This window comes from Clarias gariepinus, chromosome 7 (genome assembly GCF_024256425.1).
Source record: "Clarias gariepinus isolate MV-2021 ecotype Netherlands chromosome 7, CGAR_prim_01v2, whole genome shotgun sequence".
Lineage (NCBI taxonomy): Eukaryota > Metazoa > Chordata > Actinopteri > Siluriformes > Clariidae > Clarias > Clarias gariepinus.
Genome location: NC_071106.1, coordinates 19,885,187 through 19,905,706, shown reverse-complemented (window position 1 = coordinate 19,905,706; position 20,520 = coordinate 19,885,187). Strand labels below are relative to the sequence as shown.

Here is a 20,520-nt window from a genome sequence, read left to right as displayed (position 1 = left end):
TATATTTGAGAATTGATGTAGAGTTTGTCAAAAATAAATGTATTTGTTTTTTATGTTTTATTCTTTTGAGTTGATAAATAAAAATTGGCAAACATCCTCTGAATGAGATCATTTGTCCAGTTATTTGCTGTTAATCTAGATGAAGTCTAGATTAAATACAGCATGATCCTTGACTTGTAAGCAGTACTAATGCTAAACCATGTAGGAAAGACAGAGCTGAACGTCTGCAGTGCTTTTGTTTTTACATGTGAGTCAGGAATGTTAAGTGGTGTGTTGCTGTTTTTGTACAGCAGCACAGATCTTGTAACAAGTCTGAAAATAAGGTAAGCTGGTGGTGGATGTCCATGTCAGTGCTACTTTACCCCTTCAGCTAGTGTAAAAAGCAACACTGATCAACAGATTATTGTTTTGCAGCCTGCTAAAGTAACATGCATATTGGAAGTTGTTTAATAAAAGGATTAAAATGAGATCTCTTTTCCTCTCATTTAACTGCCTACACACAGCTAGCAGGGACTGGTTTATTAACTGTTTAGGATTGTGGTTTACTGGCAAGATCAGATAAGTTTTTTAATTTTATTTTTCCATTTGGAAATTTTATTATTTAGATCTTATCATTCATACAAGAACATTGTTAGAAACGCTTTACACTTTCATCTGCTTATGTATAAATAATAAATGTTTAAGGTTTTAATTTGATAAAGATTGTGTACTTTTTTTCCTGGACTAAGGATAATCATAATTATCTGTACCTAGTACTGTAAATCTACTGTTTCTCTGCTAATTCTTATTTTTGTTAATTTTTTAAAGGTTCCCAGCATTACCACGTGCCATACTATTATAATATTGTGTGTAAAATGCTAAGAATTGCAACTAAACACAGTTCTGATCATGCAAACATACAAATAGTCTGTAGTGAGCAGGAAAGTAACTGATCTTCTTTCCTGCTCACTACAGACTCTTTGTATGTTTGCATGATCAGAACTGATCTTCTTTAGTCTTCATCAGTTTCCCATGCCCCTAATTCTAAAACGCCAGGGCATCTGTCTAGATACTTCTACCGGCTTGTACATACTGTAGGCTGATGTGAGTAATCCAGCAATCAGTGGGATTTGGAAGGTGTAGTGTGCACATGTGAAGTGCACATGTTAAATTATTCATACAGAAGTATCTCTAGTGATTGTTATACTAACATTCTACTGAATGTACTTGTCTGATGAACAACTACAAAATAAAAACTGTCTAGACACATAATCTGTTTGTCCTTTGAGCCCAGGCTAGTTATAGTTTGTGATTTAACTCTTATTTAACTCTTATATAACTCTTATTAATAAGTATAATCTGAGAAAGCATGTCTGACTATGTGCTGTATTGATGCTCTGTCTAGTTGGAGTTGGAGAAAATGCAGCTGCAGAGTCTGGAGCAGGAGCATCGCAAGCTTTCGGCGCAGCTCAAGGACGAGCGCGAGAAGAACAAACACGTGGTGATGATGCTGGTGCGTGAGTGCAAGCAGCTGGCAGCACGTGTGGTGGAGGAAAGCCAACGTGTTGAGGAGCTCTCATCGTCCTCTGAGCAAGAGGGCCGTACCACAAGCCGCCTAGAAGAGGAGCTGGCCAATGAGCGCAAACGCAGCCAGCAGATGGAGGCAGAAATGGAGAAGCAACTGGCTGAGTTTGACACAGAGCGTGAGCAGCTGCGAGCACGACTGAGCCGTGAGGAGAGTCGTGCCGCTGAACTGCGTGCTGAAAGTGACGGTCTTCGCCAACAGGTAAAGCAACTCAGGACAGAGCGGAGCAAAGAAGCTCTGACTTTGCCCCCAGGAACAGTCTCTACCCCCGGAGCCACAGCAGTGAAACCCAAAAACATAGTGTCAGTTGCTGTGGGTACAGAGGCAGCCAGCAACCGGGCTGCCGCCTCACAGACAGACCAGATGCCTGAGACTGAAATGCCTAAGAAACTGCCACTGAGCATCCCTGTCAAGCCTATAGGCACCAGCTACACTAGCATGAACCTCCCTAAGACCCCAACTTCTGTGAGGGGTCTACACCATGGAAGCGCTCAGGCAGAGAATGGAGGGGAGGGCCAGGTGACACTGAACTCTGCTCTTAGTTTACATTCACCTGGCACTGGCACTGCCCTACCCACAGGGTCTCGTGTCCAGGCAGCACGCTATAAATTCCAACCTTCAGCTTCAGAGCAGGACCAAAATGGCATGTCCAACCAAGGCCCCCCATCACGAGACCTGTCCCCAACCAACCGAGACACCTTTGCTGCCAAGCAGCAGGCACGTCACACAGTCACACAAGTTCTCTCACGTTTTACCAGTCCACCAACAGCAGGTCCTCCCACAGCTCTTCGGCCTGGTCTGTCCCATTCCACTTCAGAGGGAGGACCTTTTGCTGGTCGCCTGGGTCATCCACAGATTGGTATCAAGTCACCCACAGTGACGCGTATCGACAGAGGCAATCCTCCTCCGATCCCGCCAAAAAAACCTGGACTGTCTCAGACACCGTCTCCTCCTCACCCACCAATCAAATTAGTGGGTGAAGCCAGCAGATCCCCAGCAGTAGGGCTTGGGGTGGGACCACCTAAGTCGGCTAGCACCCCCCAGCTTCCGCCCAAACCCTCACTGGATGTGGGGGGTGCGGTGCCAGCCTTGGCTGCATCTCAGGTGGGTGAGCCCTGCTCTGGCAGGCAGCAGGAGCCGCAGGCGGCGGCAGCATGTGTGGATTGTTCCCCTGTTATCACAACGTCCTCAAACATCAGTAGCCCTTCTGTAAATCCTGCTAGTGTTCCATGCCATAGCCCCCAGCACCCAGGCAGCCCCCTGGCAGCAGCATCAGGTAAACCGATATTTAGGTCCCCCACCCACCCTTTATCTTTCCACTCCTCTGCAATGCTTTCTTTCCAAGCCCACTCTGTCTCCTGATCTCATTGGAAGGTTAATTGACAATGGCTGTGGACCAACAGAAACACATAAAAAGATATTTTGTACCACTAGGCTTACTTTCTAAAATTCCAAAGCCAGTCAGGTGCACTGTTTATCAAGTAGGCATGGGCTCTCTACATCAGGAAAATAGGCAAAACGAAAAGAACAAATAGGTAGCAACCCAATAACTTTTTTACACTGCTACTATAAGCAATATGTGAATTGGTCTGAGTTTAAAGCTTCTGTCTTCAAATAAACACCTGCGTCTTGAGGACAGTTCACTGTAACCTACTCCACTCTGAAGCTGATGCCAGATGCTGCTCTTTCCCTTTTGTTCCCTTCACTTCCATCTGTCTACAGCATGTGCCTGTTCCTGTCTCCCCTATTATTAACCCAATCACCTGCGGTGCTTATCACTCGTCCTTGCACTTGGCTGATTTTAATTTGTTTCTTTCCTTTATCTGTAGAAACTCAGATTAATACTGTGTTTTTGTCCTTCATAAGACTTCCTGTAACACTTGAACTAACTAAATAGATTAGTTGATGTAGTCATGAAATTAGATTATTTATACGGCATATAAAAATTATTGTTTTACTATAACACACACACACACACACACACAGTTTATAAGGATGTTACTGCCTCAGTGGGTTTAGTATATACACAGGACTGTTACAAAGCTGAGCAGAAGTTTTTTTTTTTTTTACCAACCTTGGTAAAACTTTGCTAGCAGTAAAAATCTAAAAAAAAAAAATACCAAATATTAAAACCACAAATCAACAATACAAACATGTTAAAATATGAAGTCAATATACAGTCAGGTTCATAGGTATTTGAACAGTGACGCCATTTTATTTTTATATTGCCTCATATTAAAATGAAACAGTCAAGACATGACGGAAGTGATGACTTTCATTAACTGTTTAGAAATTTTACACATTTTTACATAGTCTCTCTGATTTTACAAGTAAATAAAAAGTAACTGATAAGGATTTAAGGATGTAAAAAACAAAACAGACCTAACAGAGGGATCCCATAATTCTTTCTTTGTTAAAAAAAAAAAAAACCTGCTTCACAATGTCTAGTCAAGTCAAGGTAACTCTTTAATCAAGAGACACCTTTGTAAATGTAAATACAGAGGATTTACCTCAAGGTGCAAATCATTGGTAACACTCAAGAACAGAAGAGACAGATTTTTTAAACAAACCTGCGCAGACCTGGAGCAAGATTCTTCAGGAAGATAAAACTAAGATTTACTTGAACCAGAATGAGAATAGATGAGTTTAGAGTAGTAAATAATGGATCTTGATTCAAAGCAGGTGATGTAACTGCTGATAAAAGTAGCAGGATGAATTCTTAGGTTTACAGAAATGTGCTTTTTGCTTAGATTGAGTCAAATACTGCAAAACCGATTATGTGTATTAGTACAGATATGTAATAACTCGAAACATATCATGATAGCTGATAATCATCTGATCTCTGTCCAATTGTGCATGCTTTTTACTTACTGAAGACAAAACTGAATGCAGAAAGTCCTACAAACAAACAAACAGCAGCTGAAAGTGGCGAAGCAGCTCGATGGAGAAAACTTAATGGAGGAATTTGGACATAATTTGATGATGGGTTTTGTAATATTCATAATTGTGTTCGTTTATGTAGTAAGTTTTCATAAGCCTGTCAAAATGAAGGAACTTTGAAAAAAATTCCCGTAATACCTAAACAGTTAATGTAATATTTTTGTTAAAATCCTTGAAATTAAGTCTTGATTGCATCATTTCTTATACATTGTGGTGGTGTACATGGAGCTAAATGCATATTAACAGCGATTGATTCCAATATAAAGTTAGTTTGTCCCTTAAATGTTAAAATGTAAGCGATATGGTTAATATACTATACTTATTAAAAAAATAATACAAAATAAAGTTATCATTTAAGTTGGAGATGTTTAAAAATCTATATAAATATATTAAATGCTTCTTGTTCATGGAATAAAAGGTTATTTGGTACAGGAATGAGGAAGATACTTATAAACAGATCAAGCTGATAAAGAATAAATGCCGGAACCGTGTGAGTGATATATTTCACATTACTTTAAGATTGACTACCCGTCACTACATGAAGTGGTTCTTGTATAAATGCATGAAGAACTTATTCCTATTTGTTAATGCCCGTGCTGTAAAATCTACCTACCTTTATAACCTACACCCATAACTTATAAAAGTATGCCTTTGTTTCATAGAAACAAAGCAGAGTGTATTTTACCAAGCATTGCTATTTTCTCACTAGGGATTGGTGATTTCCACCAGCATTTGGGATAGTAGTCATTGCTAATATCCCAAATGTTAATAACAGGCACTTCTCCCTGTACTGTCTAGGACACAAGCATTCTGAGGCTTCACAGCTTATGTGCCTTGTTCAACCCTCTTACCTTAATAAATTCATATTTCTCCTTGTTCTCTTCAGTTTCGCACTTGGTCTCTTCTCACTAACAGAGAAAAGAAGCATCTTTCTACAGTATATGCAAAGTTATTTACATTCACACACATTTAAGTGTTTTACTTATTTAATACTAAAGTCATCAGTGCAAGTAACGCTAGAATTTGCTAGTTTGGCATGATTATATTGCTTTGCCTCGCACTCAGTGTAGATAAGGTTCAGTTGTCTTTTGAATTCTACTTCTTACAGTATATGTCTGCTTGCCTGACTGAGAGAATTTTATCAGATATGAAACTGCAATTTTATTTTATTGCACGTTTATTTTAGTTTGCATGCCCTGTCCCAACATTGTCCTAACTCGAAATCTGATAGATAATAGAAAGGACTAAATGTGAAATGTAGGATGGACGTTTTTTTAATCTGTAAGAGTGCAATATTTCTTATGTTGGACGAAATGTGGGTCATACTGGAACAGTCTTATGCACAATGGAGAAAGTCTAATTTGGCTTACCTTAATTTAAAACATTTTATTAATTATTTTTGTGTGTCTCTATATTAAAGTATTTTTTTATGGTTATGTCGTGTAGTTGGTCCACTTCATCTAGTTTCTGACTGTGAGCAGAAAAAATGTGGGTGACTGTTGCAGTGGAGCACATTTTGGTGCAACCTCCTGATACACTCCCTTTAGTAACTGTTATCACTTGCCCCTTTTAGGCTGGTGTCCCTCCATAGTTCCCCCGTTAACCTGTGGTGAACCCGTCCCCCTGGATGACGGGCACACCATTTTGCTTCAAGCTGCTTCCCAGGGAAATGTCACTTTATTGTCTATGCTGCTTAATCAAGATCCATCAATGGATATTACTCACCTCCAACAAGACCTAACCTCTGCCTTGTTTTCTGCTGCTCAATATGGACAAACAGGTATGGACTAAACGTTGTATAGTTTAAACGAAGAGGTGCAGTGTGCTACTTTTGGGTTTTTAGAACTCATTCTTAGGAATTGTATCTATGAGTCATGATATTCTAAACACCACATAGCTACATATCCACTGTGTGTGTGTGTGTGTTTGTGTGTATGTGTGTGTGCGTGCATAATGAATATTTCTGGCCTGTAGAATGCTTGAATCTGCTGCTAAGTTTAGGGGCATCTGCTGATGCTCCTGATGAAAATGGATTTACTTCCTTACACATTGCTGCTGTCAATGGCCATCATGGGTGAGCAGATCTTCATACTTTAATAATTGCACCTGTTTTTTTTCCTGTACTTTTTTTTTTTACTGTAGCCTTCTTGTCACTTCAAACCCAATTTGCCTGTTTTCATGTGACCTTTCTCATCAACTAGGCATGATAATTGTTTGTTTTGTCTACTCTAACTGTTATACAAAGCTGTCTGTCAGGCCACTATCAAAGCCACTGACATCCCCCACCATTCTAATATTTGATGTGAACATTAACTGAATTTCTTGATTTTTATTTGCATAATGCGCAGCAGGCATAATCTTCCTAATAAAGTGTCCAGTCAGCATATCATATAATATATTTTCAGTACATTTACTCATCCTCAAGCCTTAAACCTTATATGAGGCATTGGTCGCTCCATGCAGAACGCCTGTGTTTGATTCCCAGCCCTTGCCCAAACCCCAGCCATTGGATGCAGTGCTGGTCCCAAGCCCGGATAAAATGGGAGGTTTGTGTCAGGATGGCATCCGGCGTAAAAACCTGTGCCAAGTTGTCGTGCAGATCAGATTTCTGTCCGCTGTAGCGATCCCTCGATAAGGGAAAAGCCGAAAGTCCAACAAGTCCAAAGTTTTTTGTGTGTGCTTTGCTGAGGTATTTTTTTGTACCCCTGATCTCACACTGCCCTTTTCGAAGGACAGTCTGGGAGGGGATTTTTTACCCTCGTTATCCTAATGTATCTTATTCCTTATTTTCTATGATGGCGCCCTAGTGGCTGACGTCGCGACTCTGTGGTCGCAAAATATTTTCGCTGCATATTGTACTTGTATGATTGTGCATGTGACAGAAAATAAATCCTTAATCCTTAATCCTTAATCCTTAAACAGCAGTATATATACAGTATATACTGTTTATTGTCCCTATAATCTATATACACTTACATATACAGGACACAGGCTGGTCAAAAAAGTTTTTTTTTTTGGCCTTTAATAATTTATCGGTCTCCTTTATCTTTCATTGTGGTGTGCATACACAATGGCATTGTTTCGACTAACTTATGCACCATCAGTATTTTTTTCTGCCCAGAGTTTGATTTTTTATTTTTATTTTTTTGCGATCTGATAACTTTGTATTGTCTTCTCCAGCATTTCCCAAACCCTTCTAATGGCATTGAGGTCAGGACTGTGGTGGCCAATTTCTGTGTCTAAGTAATTGCTTATGCTCCTAAAACCACTCTTTTGCAGTTTGAGCCTGATGAGTCCTGGCATTATCTTTCTGGTATATGCCTGTAGCATCAGGGAAGGAAAAACCTGTAGATAAGATAACCCGGTCGTTCAGTACATTCAGGTCGTCAGCTGACTTTATTTCATTGCCACATAACCCTGCTGTTATATAAATATAGACAGGCATGGCACAACATTGGCACATTACTATTATGACTTGTTGTTCGTGTGTTCTGCACTTAGATACTAACTTGATCTGTTTTAAAGTGAAACTAGATTAGAAGCAGCCATCACTGAAACTGGATGCATACTTGCAGGTGTGTGAAGGCTCTGCTTGAACATGGCATGCAGGTGGATCGTGAATGTGTAGGGGGTCAGACTGCACTGATCCTGGCCTCTGAGCATGGCAGCACAGAATGTGTCAGAGCCCTGCTGGACGCTGGAGCAAACCGTTCACACATTACTGCTGTAAGTTTTTTTTTTTTTTAACATGTGTACAGAGATGCAGTGTATTAATGTTATTTGTTCCTGTGGTGAAAAATTGAACAGTGATGTCAAATCTCTTTGTTTCAGAATATCTCATTTTGAATCCCTGTCAGTTACAAACACTAATCTTTTTATGCACACTTTGCATGTGATCGAGGCTGCATGTTTTGTTTGAGTCATATTCCAGTGTGTGAACCTCATGTTTGCCTTTCTTGCACGCAGGATAGCTGCACTGCACTTCATGCCGCAGTACGCTCGGGTCATGTGGATGCACTGAAGCTTCTGCTGTACCATCCGTCTCCTCAGGCTGAGACGGGTGGCTCAGTGGATATCAGAAATCCCCAGCACACACACCCCAGACTAGTCATGACCCACCAAACCCTCAACCTGGCCAACCAGGATGGATGGACTGCTGCTCACATTGCTGCATCCAGAGGCTACAAGGTAATGGAAGCTCACATACCATACATATGGACTATCTCATACACATATTGATTGTATAGTTTCTTTTGTTCATGTATAAATGAGTGACATAATAAAGAAAAAGATAAAGGTGTCGTAAGGTGTTGACTAGAAATGCACTGATTGCAATTATTTTGCTCGATACTGATTTCCGTTTTTAAGTCTGATCTGCCAATTCTGGTTTTCTTTTTTCTTCCTAACAACCACAATTGACAGCATGCAAAAATACTTTTCTTACAATAATTAAAAAATCAATTATACACTCACCCGCCACACGAGATACGAGGTCTGTTCAACTGCTTCTTAACACAAATATCGAATCAGCCAATCGCATTACAACAGCTCAGTGCATTTTGGCATGTACTGTAGACATGCTTCAAAAAAGAAAAACATCTGGTAAAGTTCAAACCAAGCATCAGAATTGAGGAGACAGGTGATTATTAGTGACTTTGCATGTGGCTGGCATGGTTGTTGTTGAGTATTTCAGAAACTGCTGATTTACTGGGATTTTCATGCACAACCATCTTCAGGGTTTACAGAAAATGGTCAGAAAAAGAGAACATATGCAGTAAGCAGTAGTTCTCTATGCCTTGTTGATGGCAGAGGTCAGAAGAGAATAGCCAGGCTGGTTTGAGCTGATAGAAAAGCAACAGCAACTCAAATAACATCTCGTTACAGTCAAGGTATGCCGAAGGGCATCTCTGAAAGCACAAACATTAAAATTTGAAGCAGATGGCCTACAGCAGCAGAAGACCACACCAGATGCTACTGTCAGCTAAAAACAGGAAACGGGAGCTGTAATTTGCATGGACTCAACATAATTGCACAATTAAGATTGGAAAAACTTTGCCTGGTCTTGATTTATGCTGCAACGTTATGATGGCAGCATCAGAATTTGTCAGAAATATAAAACATGGATTCATCCTTCCTTGTATCTCTGGTTTAGGCTGGTGGTGTTGGTGTAATGGTGTGAAGGGTATAGTCTTGACACACGTTGGGCTCCTTAGTAGCACTTGAGCCTCATTTAAATGCTATAGACTACCTGAGTATTGTTGCTGACCATGCCCATCACCTTATTTCCAGTAGAAAACCACACCACTATGCAGAACTAACACAATATTTTCACAATTTTCACAATCAATCAATCAATCTTTATACATCCATGGACACTATGGACAATTCCACGAACATCACATCTACACTACATGTTTACGTTTACATTCTGGACCATTGCACAAAGACACTTTAATAACCTTTGCACAAAGTCACTTTTTCTATGCATATTTGCACACCATTATATTTCTATTTGTACAGTATATTTCTATTTTCAGTTTCTATTTTTAGTTCACTGGCGGTCGTGTAAGCATTTCACTACATTTCGTACTGTGTATGACTGTGTATGTGACAAATAAAATTTTAATTTTAATTTTTGAATTTGAATAACGCACCATGTCATAAAGCTTAAATCATCTCAAACTGGTTTCCTAAATATGACAATGAGTTTACTGTGCTGAACTGGCCTCCCTAGTCACCACGCAAGGTTACAGGACTTTCTCCAGGTTTCGTTTCTGGTCATAGCTTTTTGTACGAATAAAATCCAACTGAAAATGAAAATTAAACTCTGAGGGTATCATGCTTGAGACAGAGGTTTCTTACGCTGCTGCACATGCAATGCAAGGGGGCAGGAATAAAGCACAGACAAGGCATGATTGGCTAGTGACACTATGATTGACGTGAGAATGCCCCCTCCTCCTGACAGCTCCAGGCTACAGATGGCTTAGTCTCTTGTGATCTCCAGATTACAGAGTGATCGCACTTCTGTTGAACCGTTTGGGCATGCCACTCAGGTGATTAGTTAGTGCACCAAGCTGGCATGCAGCATGACGTACTGTAGTTTTTACAGAACCCTCAGTTGTTGTTTTGATGGTGGTGGTAGAAGACATTCTAACACATCAGTCAAAAGTCTTTTAGATGTTTAGTTGGGATCTGGTGATTGCAGAGGCCCAAGGCTTAAAGTTTTCATTATTTTCATGTAATTATTCCTTTTAATTCATCCCGTTTCTGTAATTCAGGTTGTCACAGTACTCTTGAGTTATTTTCTATTATTATATGAATGAACTGTTGACAGATCTCACTGGTGTGCTTTTAGAAATGCCTGGAAGTGTTGTGTAGCCACAGCCAACAGGACATTGAGAAGCGGGATAAATGCAACCGCACTATACATGATGTGGCTACAGATGACTGCAAAGACCTTCTAGAGAACCTGGGTGAGTAAGTGACTGAGTAAGTGACACAGTGTGTCACTTAAACTAAGCCATGTACTGTATATACTGAAAACTGAGTGCTCCTTTAGTAGATGATTGGCTTTAATAGCCTTAACACAAAACAAAAAAATTATGTTAGAAGTTCAGTGTTAAAAAAACAAAAACAAATGTAATCCATCTAATATCCTTTTAATCTGTAAAATCATTACTTTTCTAAACATGGACTACTGTCTAAAGATTTTCCTTATTTTTTTGTATCAATTTTATTATTACCCTATGTAAACAAAAAAAAGTATGCTTTATTTTGTGACTGAACCTCAAATGGCAATCTTTTATGCATAGTGTGCAGTGTCTTAAATACCTCATGCACTAAGCATATATTCTGGATGAAATGACATTTTGGGTTTGACCTGTGTGTTCAAGGAGCATAACAACCACAAAAAATGTCAGGTCACCTTCTGAGGTTTTTGCAATATGTGAGTACTGTAGTGCTGTTAATGTTTATGCTGTCTATGGCAGAATATAAGCTCATTAACATACAAATGTATTAGGCGTGTCAAATTCCTGGATGCAAATTGTAAGCTGTAAACCAACATGATTTCACTTTTTCAGTGTTGTGAGTCATGAAAATTTGAGAAGCTGCCCTTAAGACTCATGAAGCATAGTAAAACTACTTTACTGATGAACTCTGCTCTGTCAGACTGCTATAGGGTGTTGGTGCAGGTGTACATGGGCTCACATGAGCACCTGTGTCCTGTCGATCTGCTGGAGGATGGCACTACTATCGGCACAGTTAGCATCCAGCGACGCACCAGTTGGCCAGAGTTATGGCGGATCCTGTGTCACCTGCTAACCAATCACCTTCAAATGGTGTGTGGGAGCTGGGAGCTGCAAGGGGGGCTACACGGATCGGACATACCTCTGGGTCTGTCCTCAGAGAGTGTGGCATCAGTGAAGATAGGTGAGTACCAGACACCTTTTAGGAGCTCCATATGTGCTCACATTGCTGTAATTTCCACCATTACCTGGTAGCTTTTGCAGAAGACTCCATTCAGGTGCATTTCTTTTAAATATACTGTATGTAATTGGGAAAATTATGTTTAAAATATTATGTCATTTTTTTTTTATTAAACGATAAAAATGTAAACAGCATTAAATCCTATCAAATGCACAAATTTCCTATCAAGTTAGCACAAATTGCTTTTTATTTTTTTCCTCTCCTGTCGCACTTCAGATAAACGTCCTGAAACCAGTCAAGCATTCAGGAACCTTTCAAAACTTTTTAACTCTGAAAGCTGTTACTGAAAATCACTTGAAGAGGGATAATTGTTTAGTGCCATGTTGAGTGCAGAAACAGCTGCTGCTCTGTGTGTGGTGTGTATTGCTACATAGTTAAGTATGGCCTGTGGTAAGCGATCTGGAAACCAAAAGCATGTTTGTGGTTGGGCGGCCGACTATTCTAGGGCGTCTCAGCCTTGTAAACAGCTGCTGCTTCTTAAAATTTTTCTTGCTCATTTATCAAGTTTTAATTTCCCAACCTCAGCATTTTCACTACTGTATTGGCAGCATAAAATGTGAAATAAAACAGCCAGAATAAATGCAGTTTCCCTAGTGCTTTCTTATAGGTGCAAATTATATCTACAGTATATATATACAGCCTTTTAGAATAAAGTTTTTTAAACTTTTAAACAATTCAAAAAAATTGGAATGTAAATGAATCTTTTAGAGATACGTCAAAGTGCATAGGTTTAAAATCTTCCAGGGTTTTTTTTTTTTTTTTACTTCTGTGTTATATTATCCCTTTATAACTGCATCCATTCCCTTTCTGTTGGTTAAATAGTTTTTGGATTCATAAGATTCTGCTTTTCTGTGGCTCACCCCCCAGCCCATTCTACTTTAGATATCAGCCGTGTGTCCTACACAGCAAAGCTTATTTAGGGGGAGAAAAAAATGCTGTTTTCATTTGCAGGATCCTCCACCATTTTATTTTTGACTTCATGGAATTTTTTTTTTGCAAAATAAATTGTAATTTAGAGACACACTTTCACTTTTTCAACTTCAAGTGGCATAGAACACAGCACTGGTCAATGATAGATTAAAAAAAGTCATGCTGGTGTGTGTTAATGGGGAGGATTCAGACAGCAAACTCTGCAATTAGGTTTTTAGATATGTCAGATAAAGCTAAAGTTATCATTGCTTTTAAAACGTTTACATTTTTCCACCACCGGAATATGGGAAGGACGTCATGAAAATATTGAACTCAGATTGAACCAAATTCTTGTATTATTATTATGTGTGTGTGTGTGTGTGTGTGTGTGTGTGTGTGTGTGTGTGTGGCAAAATAAACAAAAACATTTGCCCTTCCAAACACGCACACTTTTAATATAATTAGACACACAGACTGACTCTTTAAAATGGCTCTGTTCCCTGGGTGCTATCCAAAGCCACTCCGGGCCAAGTGGGGAACAAGTTGGCATTAAGGACTAATTGAGCTTGGCCTGGCCTTCTGGTTGTCATGCATGGCTTCTGAAAATAAACCCAACTTCTTACCTATCTCTTTCAACTATCTGGCCTTCTCAATCTTACAGTTTGTTTGTTATGTTTTCGTTCACAAATTCTTATTTTTTCTTATTTCGGTTGCAGTTAATGTTAGAAAGGTCAGGAATCCTTATTATAATCAGTTTCTCTTGCATTAAAATGAAATAACTACATATAACGTTTATATATTTTATAATCAGATATAAAAGCATGACTTCAAACAATAGGATAGGGGTTTATTCATGAGAGAAGAAAATCTGAACAGTTAAGCTGTAGTGGATTAGAGCGATGCAGAGCTGCTGTCTGTCAACATACAAGATGAAAGCTTAGCTGTCACTGAGAGTTATACTTCCATGGTTCTTATTGCACACCTATCTTTAATGCTTGGTGTGTGTGTGTGTGTGTGTGTGTGTGTGTGTGTGTGTGTGTGTACTGCAGGTGATGTTGTCTGGCTGCCTGAACAGGATCTGGCCCAGTCCCCATGGGATCTGATCCGTAAGCGTTTGAGCCAACGGATATTTGTTTACCTTAAAGGTAGTTATTTCCAAAATAAATCATTTATAACTTTCTTTTTTTGTGTGTGTTCCAAATTGATATTCATTTATGTATTAAGTGACATTTTTATTAGATGGTTATAAAGTAGAGCTTAGAAACTGAAAAAAATATTTAAATATGAATTTCAGTTATGCAGTCAAAATATGGTGTATTAAATACAATTAGATTTTTTTTCCTCTTGTGTATGTAATAAATTTTTATTTGCTTTGTCATCTGTTTTGAAATTGCTATGGGTAAGATTTTTGTTTTGTTTTTGTTTTTTTTGTTTTGTTTTTTTAAATCTTACATTTTATGGTAAAAAAAAATTCCAAACCCTAAAGATAATTTAAAAAACTTTTCAAAATAAAGATGTAACAAATAAGGTGGGGTTTTTTTTTTGTAAATCTAAAATCTTACCCCAAATAAATAGAAATACAGTAAAACATGTCATTTTCATATTCAGATATTTTTGTCAGCTCCCAAGTTCGACTTGAAAGCATGTGACATACTTATTTTTTTTGTGACATACCTACACTTTTATGAGTGTAGGCTATCCTATCGCTAGCCATGTCTTTATAGCACACAGACTCACAGAATGTTCCGTCTTGTTTAAAAGCACATTAAGTCTAGTCAAGTATTGCGTCAGAATGAGTGTGTGGACATATAATCCTTCCCAGATCTTTGGCACACTGATTTACAGCTGCTGCCATTTTTTTCCCTTTGTATCAGGTCTGTCAGAGTGTGCTCTGGATGAGATGACCTATGACTCGTTGATCCCGCTCCCGCTGCTGCAGAATTATGTGCGCCTGGTATGTGCATTTCACACACACACACACACACACACACGAGTTTGGTACTAAAGGAAAAGGTCTATATCTTACGGGAGGTATCCTGTTTTTAGATGGAGTTTCCACCCTACATACAGCAGCCTGTAGCACATGCAAAGGTGCAGTTAATTCGGGCTAAGGAAACTTTATTCATTCAAAATTTACTTTGTTTTTCCCCTCTGCCTTTTTGCTAGGTTGAACAATATCGTAATGTCATTTTCCATGGACTGGAGGGAAGTTTTCAGGAGTACATTGCAAACCAGATTTCTCTCTACATCAAGGTAATACATATAACAAAAGTGTTACAATATGGTGCTTTTTATAGATTCATTCATTTATAAAATATACACCGTTAAGCCCAATATTGTGTCGGTTCCTCGTGTTCCACTTAGACAGCTCAGATTTCTCGTAGCATGACTCTACAAGACGTCTAGGGGTGTGCTATGGTGTCTGGCACCAGCATGTTGGGTTGTGGATGGGGCATCCATGGATCTGACTTTTATGTCTGACGCATCTGATTGGGGTATGGGGAATTTGAAGGCTGGGTTGGCCTCTTTGCACGGCAGGCTGTGGTGTACTTGTTGTTCTGGTGCCTTTCTATCATGACCAGGAAATTGACTATTTTCCACAAGTTGTGCTGCATTATTGGTGCAGGCACTGAATAAAGTGAAGAAACAACATAAAGTGTATTATTAAGATATTATAAAGATATTATTAAGATATTGGGTCACATGAAAGTCTGCACATGTGTTGCATTGACATGGTCATTCACTAAAAGAACAAATCTTACATATACAAACACAATATCTTGTTCATTTCTGCATGAGTCAGTACTTTTGTCTGAAAATGTCTGCACTACTCCTATATGTTATTTAGGATTTTTTCATATGTATGTGTACACACTGCTCAGCACAGGCAGGAGGCCATGGGCATGAGCTGTGATGTTGTCCGTGTGGAGGTAGACGAGGGTCTGACTAAAGATCATCTGCTAGAGACCTTCATCAATTGTGGTAGGACACTTTTCCATATCTCTGCTAGGTTTGTTAATATTATACCAGTTGATATATAAGCATCAGATTTTTGGTGTGTATCATTAAGCCATGGTACTGTGTTGTGTTGTGTTGTGTTGTGTTGTGCTGTGTCAGGGTTCCTGGTTTGTGTTCAGGACCCTCCAGTAGGCCGGTCTGTGGTGGTGGTGCTAGAAGGGCTGGAGAGAGCACAATCTCTTAGCCACATGCTGGAGAATCTGTGTGAGGCACTGGAGAACCGTGGGTCACTCTACTCCCTCTCTCTAAACCACAGTGAGCCCCTTATGTTTCCTCTTATGAACATGTAGGGGAACTGATAGCAAAATATAGAAATACTATACAAGACTGTCTCCTGATACAGCTGTAGCACAACAATTTAAAACGTTTATTTTTAAATGCTTAAAGCATCAGTCTGTCCTTACCAAAAACAAATCTCAGAATGATTTACTCTTATTCAGTTTACACTGGCAGCCTTCTGCATTGGCTACAAAGTCGTGCATATGATGCTTAAATTTGTAAGTAATATAGCTTCAGTATATCTTGCTGATTTACTTAGCGTACAGCAAGCACTTTAAGCACTTTTCGCAACAATTTTTTTTGTGGAATATTTGTCCAGGGATTATTAATAGTACACATTTAAGTGATGCAAAGCATGCAAATGAAACCTCAAACCTTTGTTCCTACATTTATTTATTTTTTTTATTTAAAGTATGTTTCATGATTTGTGGTAATCACAGATTACACTGAATATGACCCTTTATCTGTGTTATATAAGACATTTCTGACTTGCCATCTTTTGACCAGTAGGTGTGGATGGACTGTACTACTTCCAAGAGGGCAGTTTTTTGATTGGCACGCTGGCCAAGCCACGGCTGCAGGGTGCTGAGTTGCGGATACAGCAACATTTTCGCTGGGTGCAACTGCGCTGGGACGCTGAGCCACTCAGCAGCCTGCTGGGACGCCACCTCCGCAGGAAACTTATCCACAAGGTCAGCTTTCTTTTATCATTTCCTCATCTTTGTCCTATTTTCTGAGATTTCCAAGATTTCTGCTTTGTGTCCATATATAATACATGGATATTATATATAATGCATCGGAACATCTTTTTCTTTCTTTTGAATCTTAACGTTGCAGTTACAGGGCCAGCCCTGGACTCCTGATGAGCCTGTGCATAAAACTCTGTCCTGGGTATGTTCAGTCTGGCAGCAGCTCAACAGCTGCCTCTCTCGCCTAGGAACTTCTGAGGCCCTGCTTGGCCCTTATGTTTTTCTCTCCTGCCCAGTCCAGCCAGAACAGAGACATGCCATTCTGAAGTGAGTACATCCGACTTTCGGATTTTCATCTTTTACTTGAGGTCACATTTCTATGTCGGTGATGGCCTGTGGTCTCTGTTCCACTGTTTGGCTTCCTCGCAGGTGGTTGGCACGTCTGTGGAATGTGCTGGTGGTCCCACGCATTGAGGATGCTGTCATCTCTAGGGTAACAGCCAAGCATTCTCCTTTGCAGCGACGGTCTCCTAGCAACAAGGGCCTCAGTCCAGGGCAGAGGGCGGTAGTGCGAGCAGCTCTCAACATTGTCCTGAATAAAGCTGTGCTGCAGAGCTGCCCACTGGACAGATCAGGTGCAGTTGAAAGTGTTTGCAGGCTCTTAGATTCAGTTCATCACACATCTGGGAAAGTTATTATTGTCATTAATAATAAAAATAATAATACGTTATTTTATTAATCTTTTAATAAAGCTATGTGTTTTTATAAGCTAATTAAAAATCTAAATTAATACCATATTGTAATTTCCCATTGTTACATAAAAATGTCATTATGTTTGGGTTTAATAATAAAAAAGGTTCGCATTACAGTATCAATTTTTTTTAAAACTAATTACATTTTCAGGAATACTTCGTTTAGTGTGGGAATGATATTTTTTACAAAACTACAGAGAAATCTTTAACACATTTCACAATAACATCCATAAAGTCTGGTATTAATGCAGAAGATATCACAGTTTCCTCTTTTTGTGCATAAATGTTATTCAGAGATCAACCAGCTCCTGCCAGAGTTCCGGGGTGGATGTTTTCCACTCTCCTCTATCAGCTACTCTTACAGGAAAGGTGGAAGGAAAGGGCGTGATAGTGCTGCTTGGAGACGATCCAACACCAGTCCTAGAAAAAAAGCAAGTCCTGCCTCTGGAATAGGCTCGAACAGCTCTATACAAGAAGGTCAGGGAAAAACCCTCTTCAACTGTTGTGTCATATTAAGGTCTTTTTCCCAAACTGTGTACTACTACATATTACATTGAGTAACACATTTCTAACTTTTTTTTTTCTTTAGGGTCTGTGTCCAATTCAGACCTAATGACAAATGCCAATCATCCGAGGTTTGTTTCTCTGATGTATCACCAGCAGAGGGCACTGTTCACTAATTGACGCACTACACCATTATGGAAGCATTTTGGGTTATTTAGATTATTAGCTTATTATGACTTTTGAATGTGTTTCACTAGAGTCATTGACGGTGAATCGGCTGGTCTCACTCTCTACTCTGATGATGAGAGCGACCTGATTAAGGAACTACAGACTTTGTGCTCCAGCAAATCTGAGCCAGATATAAGCCGGGTAATTTAATTTTCCATTCAGTACAAATTGCTTCAAGTCTGTATCCTGTTGTACCCAGTGAACTGGTGTTATACTGTGACATGTAGTTGCTTTAAGTTTAATCAAATTGAACTTTACAGTCTAGATAAGACTGAATTGTGGTGTCCCACAATGTTGTAAGACTCAGCATTGAGGAACACCATAATTCAGTCTTATCTGTATATAGATTAAAGACATGTACATGTCTTCTGCTGCAGATTGCTGCCTCCCAGGAGGACTACATTATACTCCCTGGTCCAAGTCGGGATGCTCATCTGAGAAAGGTAGACCATGGCTACACTGGACTTCAATCACAAGCCAGCAGAGAAAACAGTCGTTTGTCCAGCACCCAGCCTCAAGAGCAGCAGGTAACACCAGCATGGCTCTACAAAATGAATAGATAATTGCCTAGGAACCAGATTTACAGCTGAATGTGTAACAGATTACACAGCCAAAAGAAATAATAACAAAAAAAGGTTTCTGTACGATGATGTAGAGGGAATCCTGAGAGAGCGAGTTTTGAAATCCAAACTGTATGATAAAGGACTCTTTTCCCAGACATAAACGAGAAGCAACTTTATGGAACTTGAAGAGGAAATTTTAATCAGCATAGGCAGTAACAAAAGAAGAAAATGTGCCACAATTTACCTCACAACTTCATCTTAACTGTAATTCTGTAACAACTTAAATCAATTGCTTTATTCACATTCAAGCACATTGCAACTATAACTGTAGAGATCTAATTATCCTTGTTATGAGCCAGTATTATAAAGTAAGTATGAATGTAGCTCTGTTTAATACATAAATTGTTGATCGTTGACAGATTAACAGCAATCATTCAGAAAAAATCCACACCTCCCCACGTCGAGTGGCCAGACCCAAGTCTCAGCTGCCAATCCCCAGCAGCAAGGGGCATCAGCAAATGCCAAGCAGCTCCCACCGAACCACCAATACCTCCAACCCCCCTATCACCAACAGCATCCGTCCCTCCCAAACACACAGCAGCAGAGTCCACATGAGCAGCAGAACAAGGCAGACACATCCCAACAGAAACAAGCCACCAGAAGAGGAGATCTGGATCCTTAACTCCAATTTCAACAAAAACTTAAATAACCCTGAATAGACTCCCATTTCCAACCCTATACCCCCCACTCTGTAAACTTCCTCCAAACGGTGTTACTGACAGCTTTTTAGTATTTATAATAAATGTTGTTCATACTTGTTACTCTATAATACCTTGTGTACTTTGGGACCATAGTTTTATTATATTTCAGTGTTGAAGTATTGGGTTTGAAATAAAAGAAAAACTGATGAATTAGCCTGGGAAGGCTAATAAAAGAAGTGCTTTGTGAGCTTTTAGGTGCTCAACGGGGAAAAAAAAGTCTTTTTTTGCCAATAAGTATTTTCAAATAAGTATTTTATGTTTAAATAGTTGCAAGATTGGATCTACATATTGTTAAAATTAATCAGGGTTTTACCAAATATGTGTAAATAAAAAATAGAAAATTAATTGTTATATACGTATAGACTAGTGGATGTGGTTATGCGCTTGTATATTGAAGAGCTTAAAAAAATAACTGTATATAGTGTTTGTAATATTACATTTTGGTCGGTATTTCTCACTTGTTTCAAAGTGAACTGAATGTGGCAATAAGTAACGTCATTGCAACTCAAGTCCTTTTCTTTTGTCTGTAAAATCATAATAGTAGTTTAGTTGCCCATGGAATGTGTGCTGAGTCAGGACTTGTGCAGAAGCCACTGTTGAAATTTAAAGAAACCTTCGTTTTTGTTCTTCTCTAGTAAACACGTAAGATAATCAAGTATTATTTTAAACTCACCGTTGTTTATATGTACAGAAGAGATTATAGTCGACCACTGATGTTGAATTGTGAGATAGGTGTCTGATGAGGTTTACAGAATTGTCCTGTTTCCTCCAAGCACAACAATTAAAAATGCACTGTTACCGAACCGTTAACGCAAGCCGTTGATT

The 20,520-nt window shown here is 39.2% G+C and overlaps 1 protein-coding gene across 2 annotated transcripts in view; it reads left to right on the top strand.

Moving 5' to 3' along the window:
* The window catches only part of cttnbp2 (cortactin binding protein 2), a 43,590-nt gene extending 23,092 nt beyond the window's left edge, over window positions 1-20,498 (top strand). Inside the window, exons 4-23 of one of the 2 annotated variants that reach the window (XM_053500270.1) lie at window positions 1,385-2,840; window positions 6,078-6,284; window positions 6,479-6,578; window positions 8,080-8,230; window positions 8,471-8,692; window positions 10,860-10,977; window positions 11,675-11,935; window positions 13,951-14,046; window positions 14,776-14,855; window positions 15,068-15,154; window positions 15,784-15,883; window positions 16,019-16,174; window positions 16,709-16,890; window positions 17,036-17,214; window positions 17,317-17,522; window positions 17,934-18,116; window positions 18,229-18,274; window positions 18,401-18,512; window positions 18,749-18,898; window positions 19,354-20,498. In XM_053500270.1, coding sequence (XP_053356245.1) covers window positions 1,385-2,840; window positions 6,078-6,284; window positions 6,479-6,578; window positions 8,080-8,230; window positions 8,471-8,692; window positions 10,860-10,977; window positions 11,675-11,935; window positions 13,951-14,046; window positions 14,776-14,855; window positions 15,068-15,154; window positions 15,784-15,883; window positions 16,019-16,174; window positions 16,709-16,890; window positions 17,036-17,214; window positions 17,317-17,522; window positions 17,934-18,116; window positions 18,229-18,274; window positions 18,401-18,512; window positions 18,749-18,898; window positions 19,354-19,653 — 4,392 coding nt within the window. In that variant the 3' untranslated portion in view covers window positions 19,654-20,498. Of the gene's footprint in view, window positions 1-1,384; window positions 2,841-6,077; window positions 6,285-6,478; window positions 6,579-8,079; window positions 8,231-8,470; window positions 8,693-10,859; window positions 10,978-11,674; window positions 11,936-13,950; window positions 14,047-14,775; window positions 14,856-15,067; window positions 15,155-15,783; window positions 15,884-16,018; window positions 16,175-16,705; window positions 16,891-17,035; window positions 17,215-17,316; window positions 17,523-17,933; window positions 18,117-18,228; window positions 18,275-18,400; window positions 18,513-18,748; window positions 18,899-19,353 lie in introns of both variants that reach the window. The other variant, XM_053500269.1, reaches the window with a different exon arrangement.
* The last annotated feature ends 22 nt before the right edge of the window (window positions 20,499-20,520 follow it).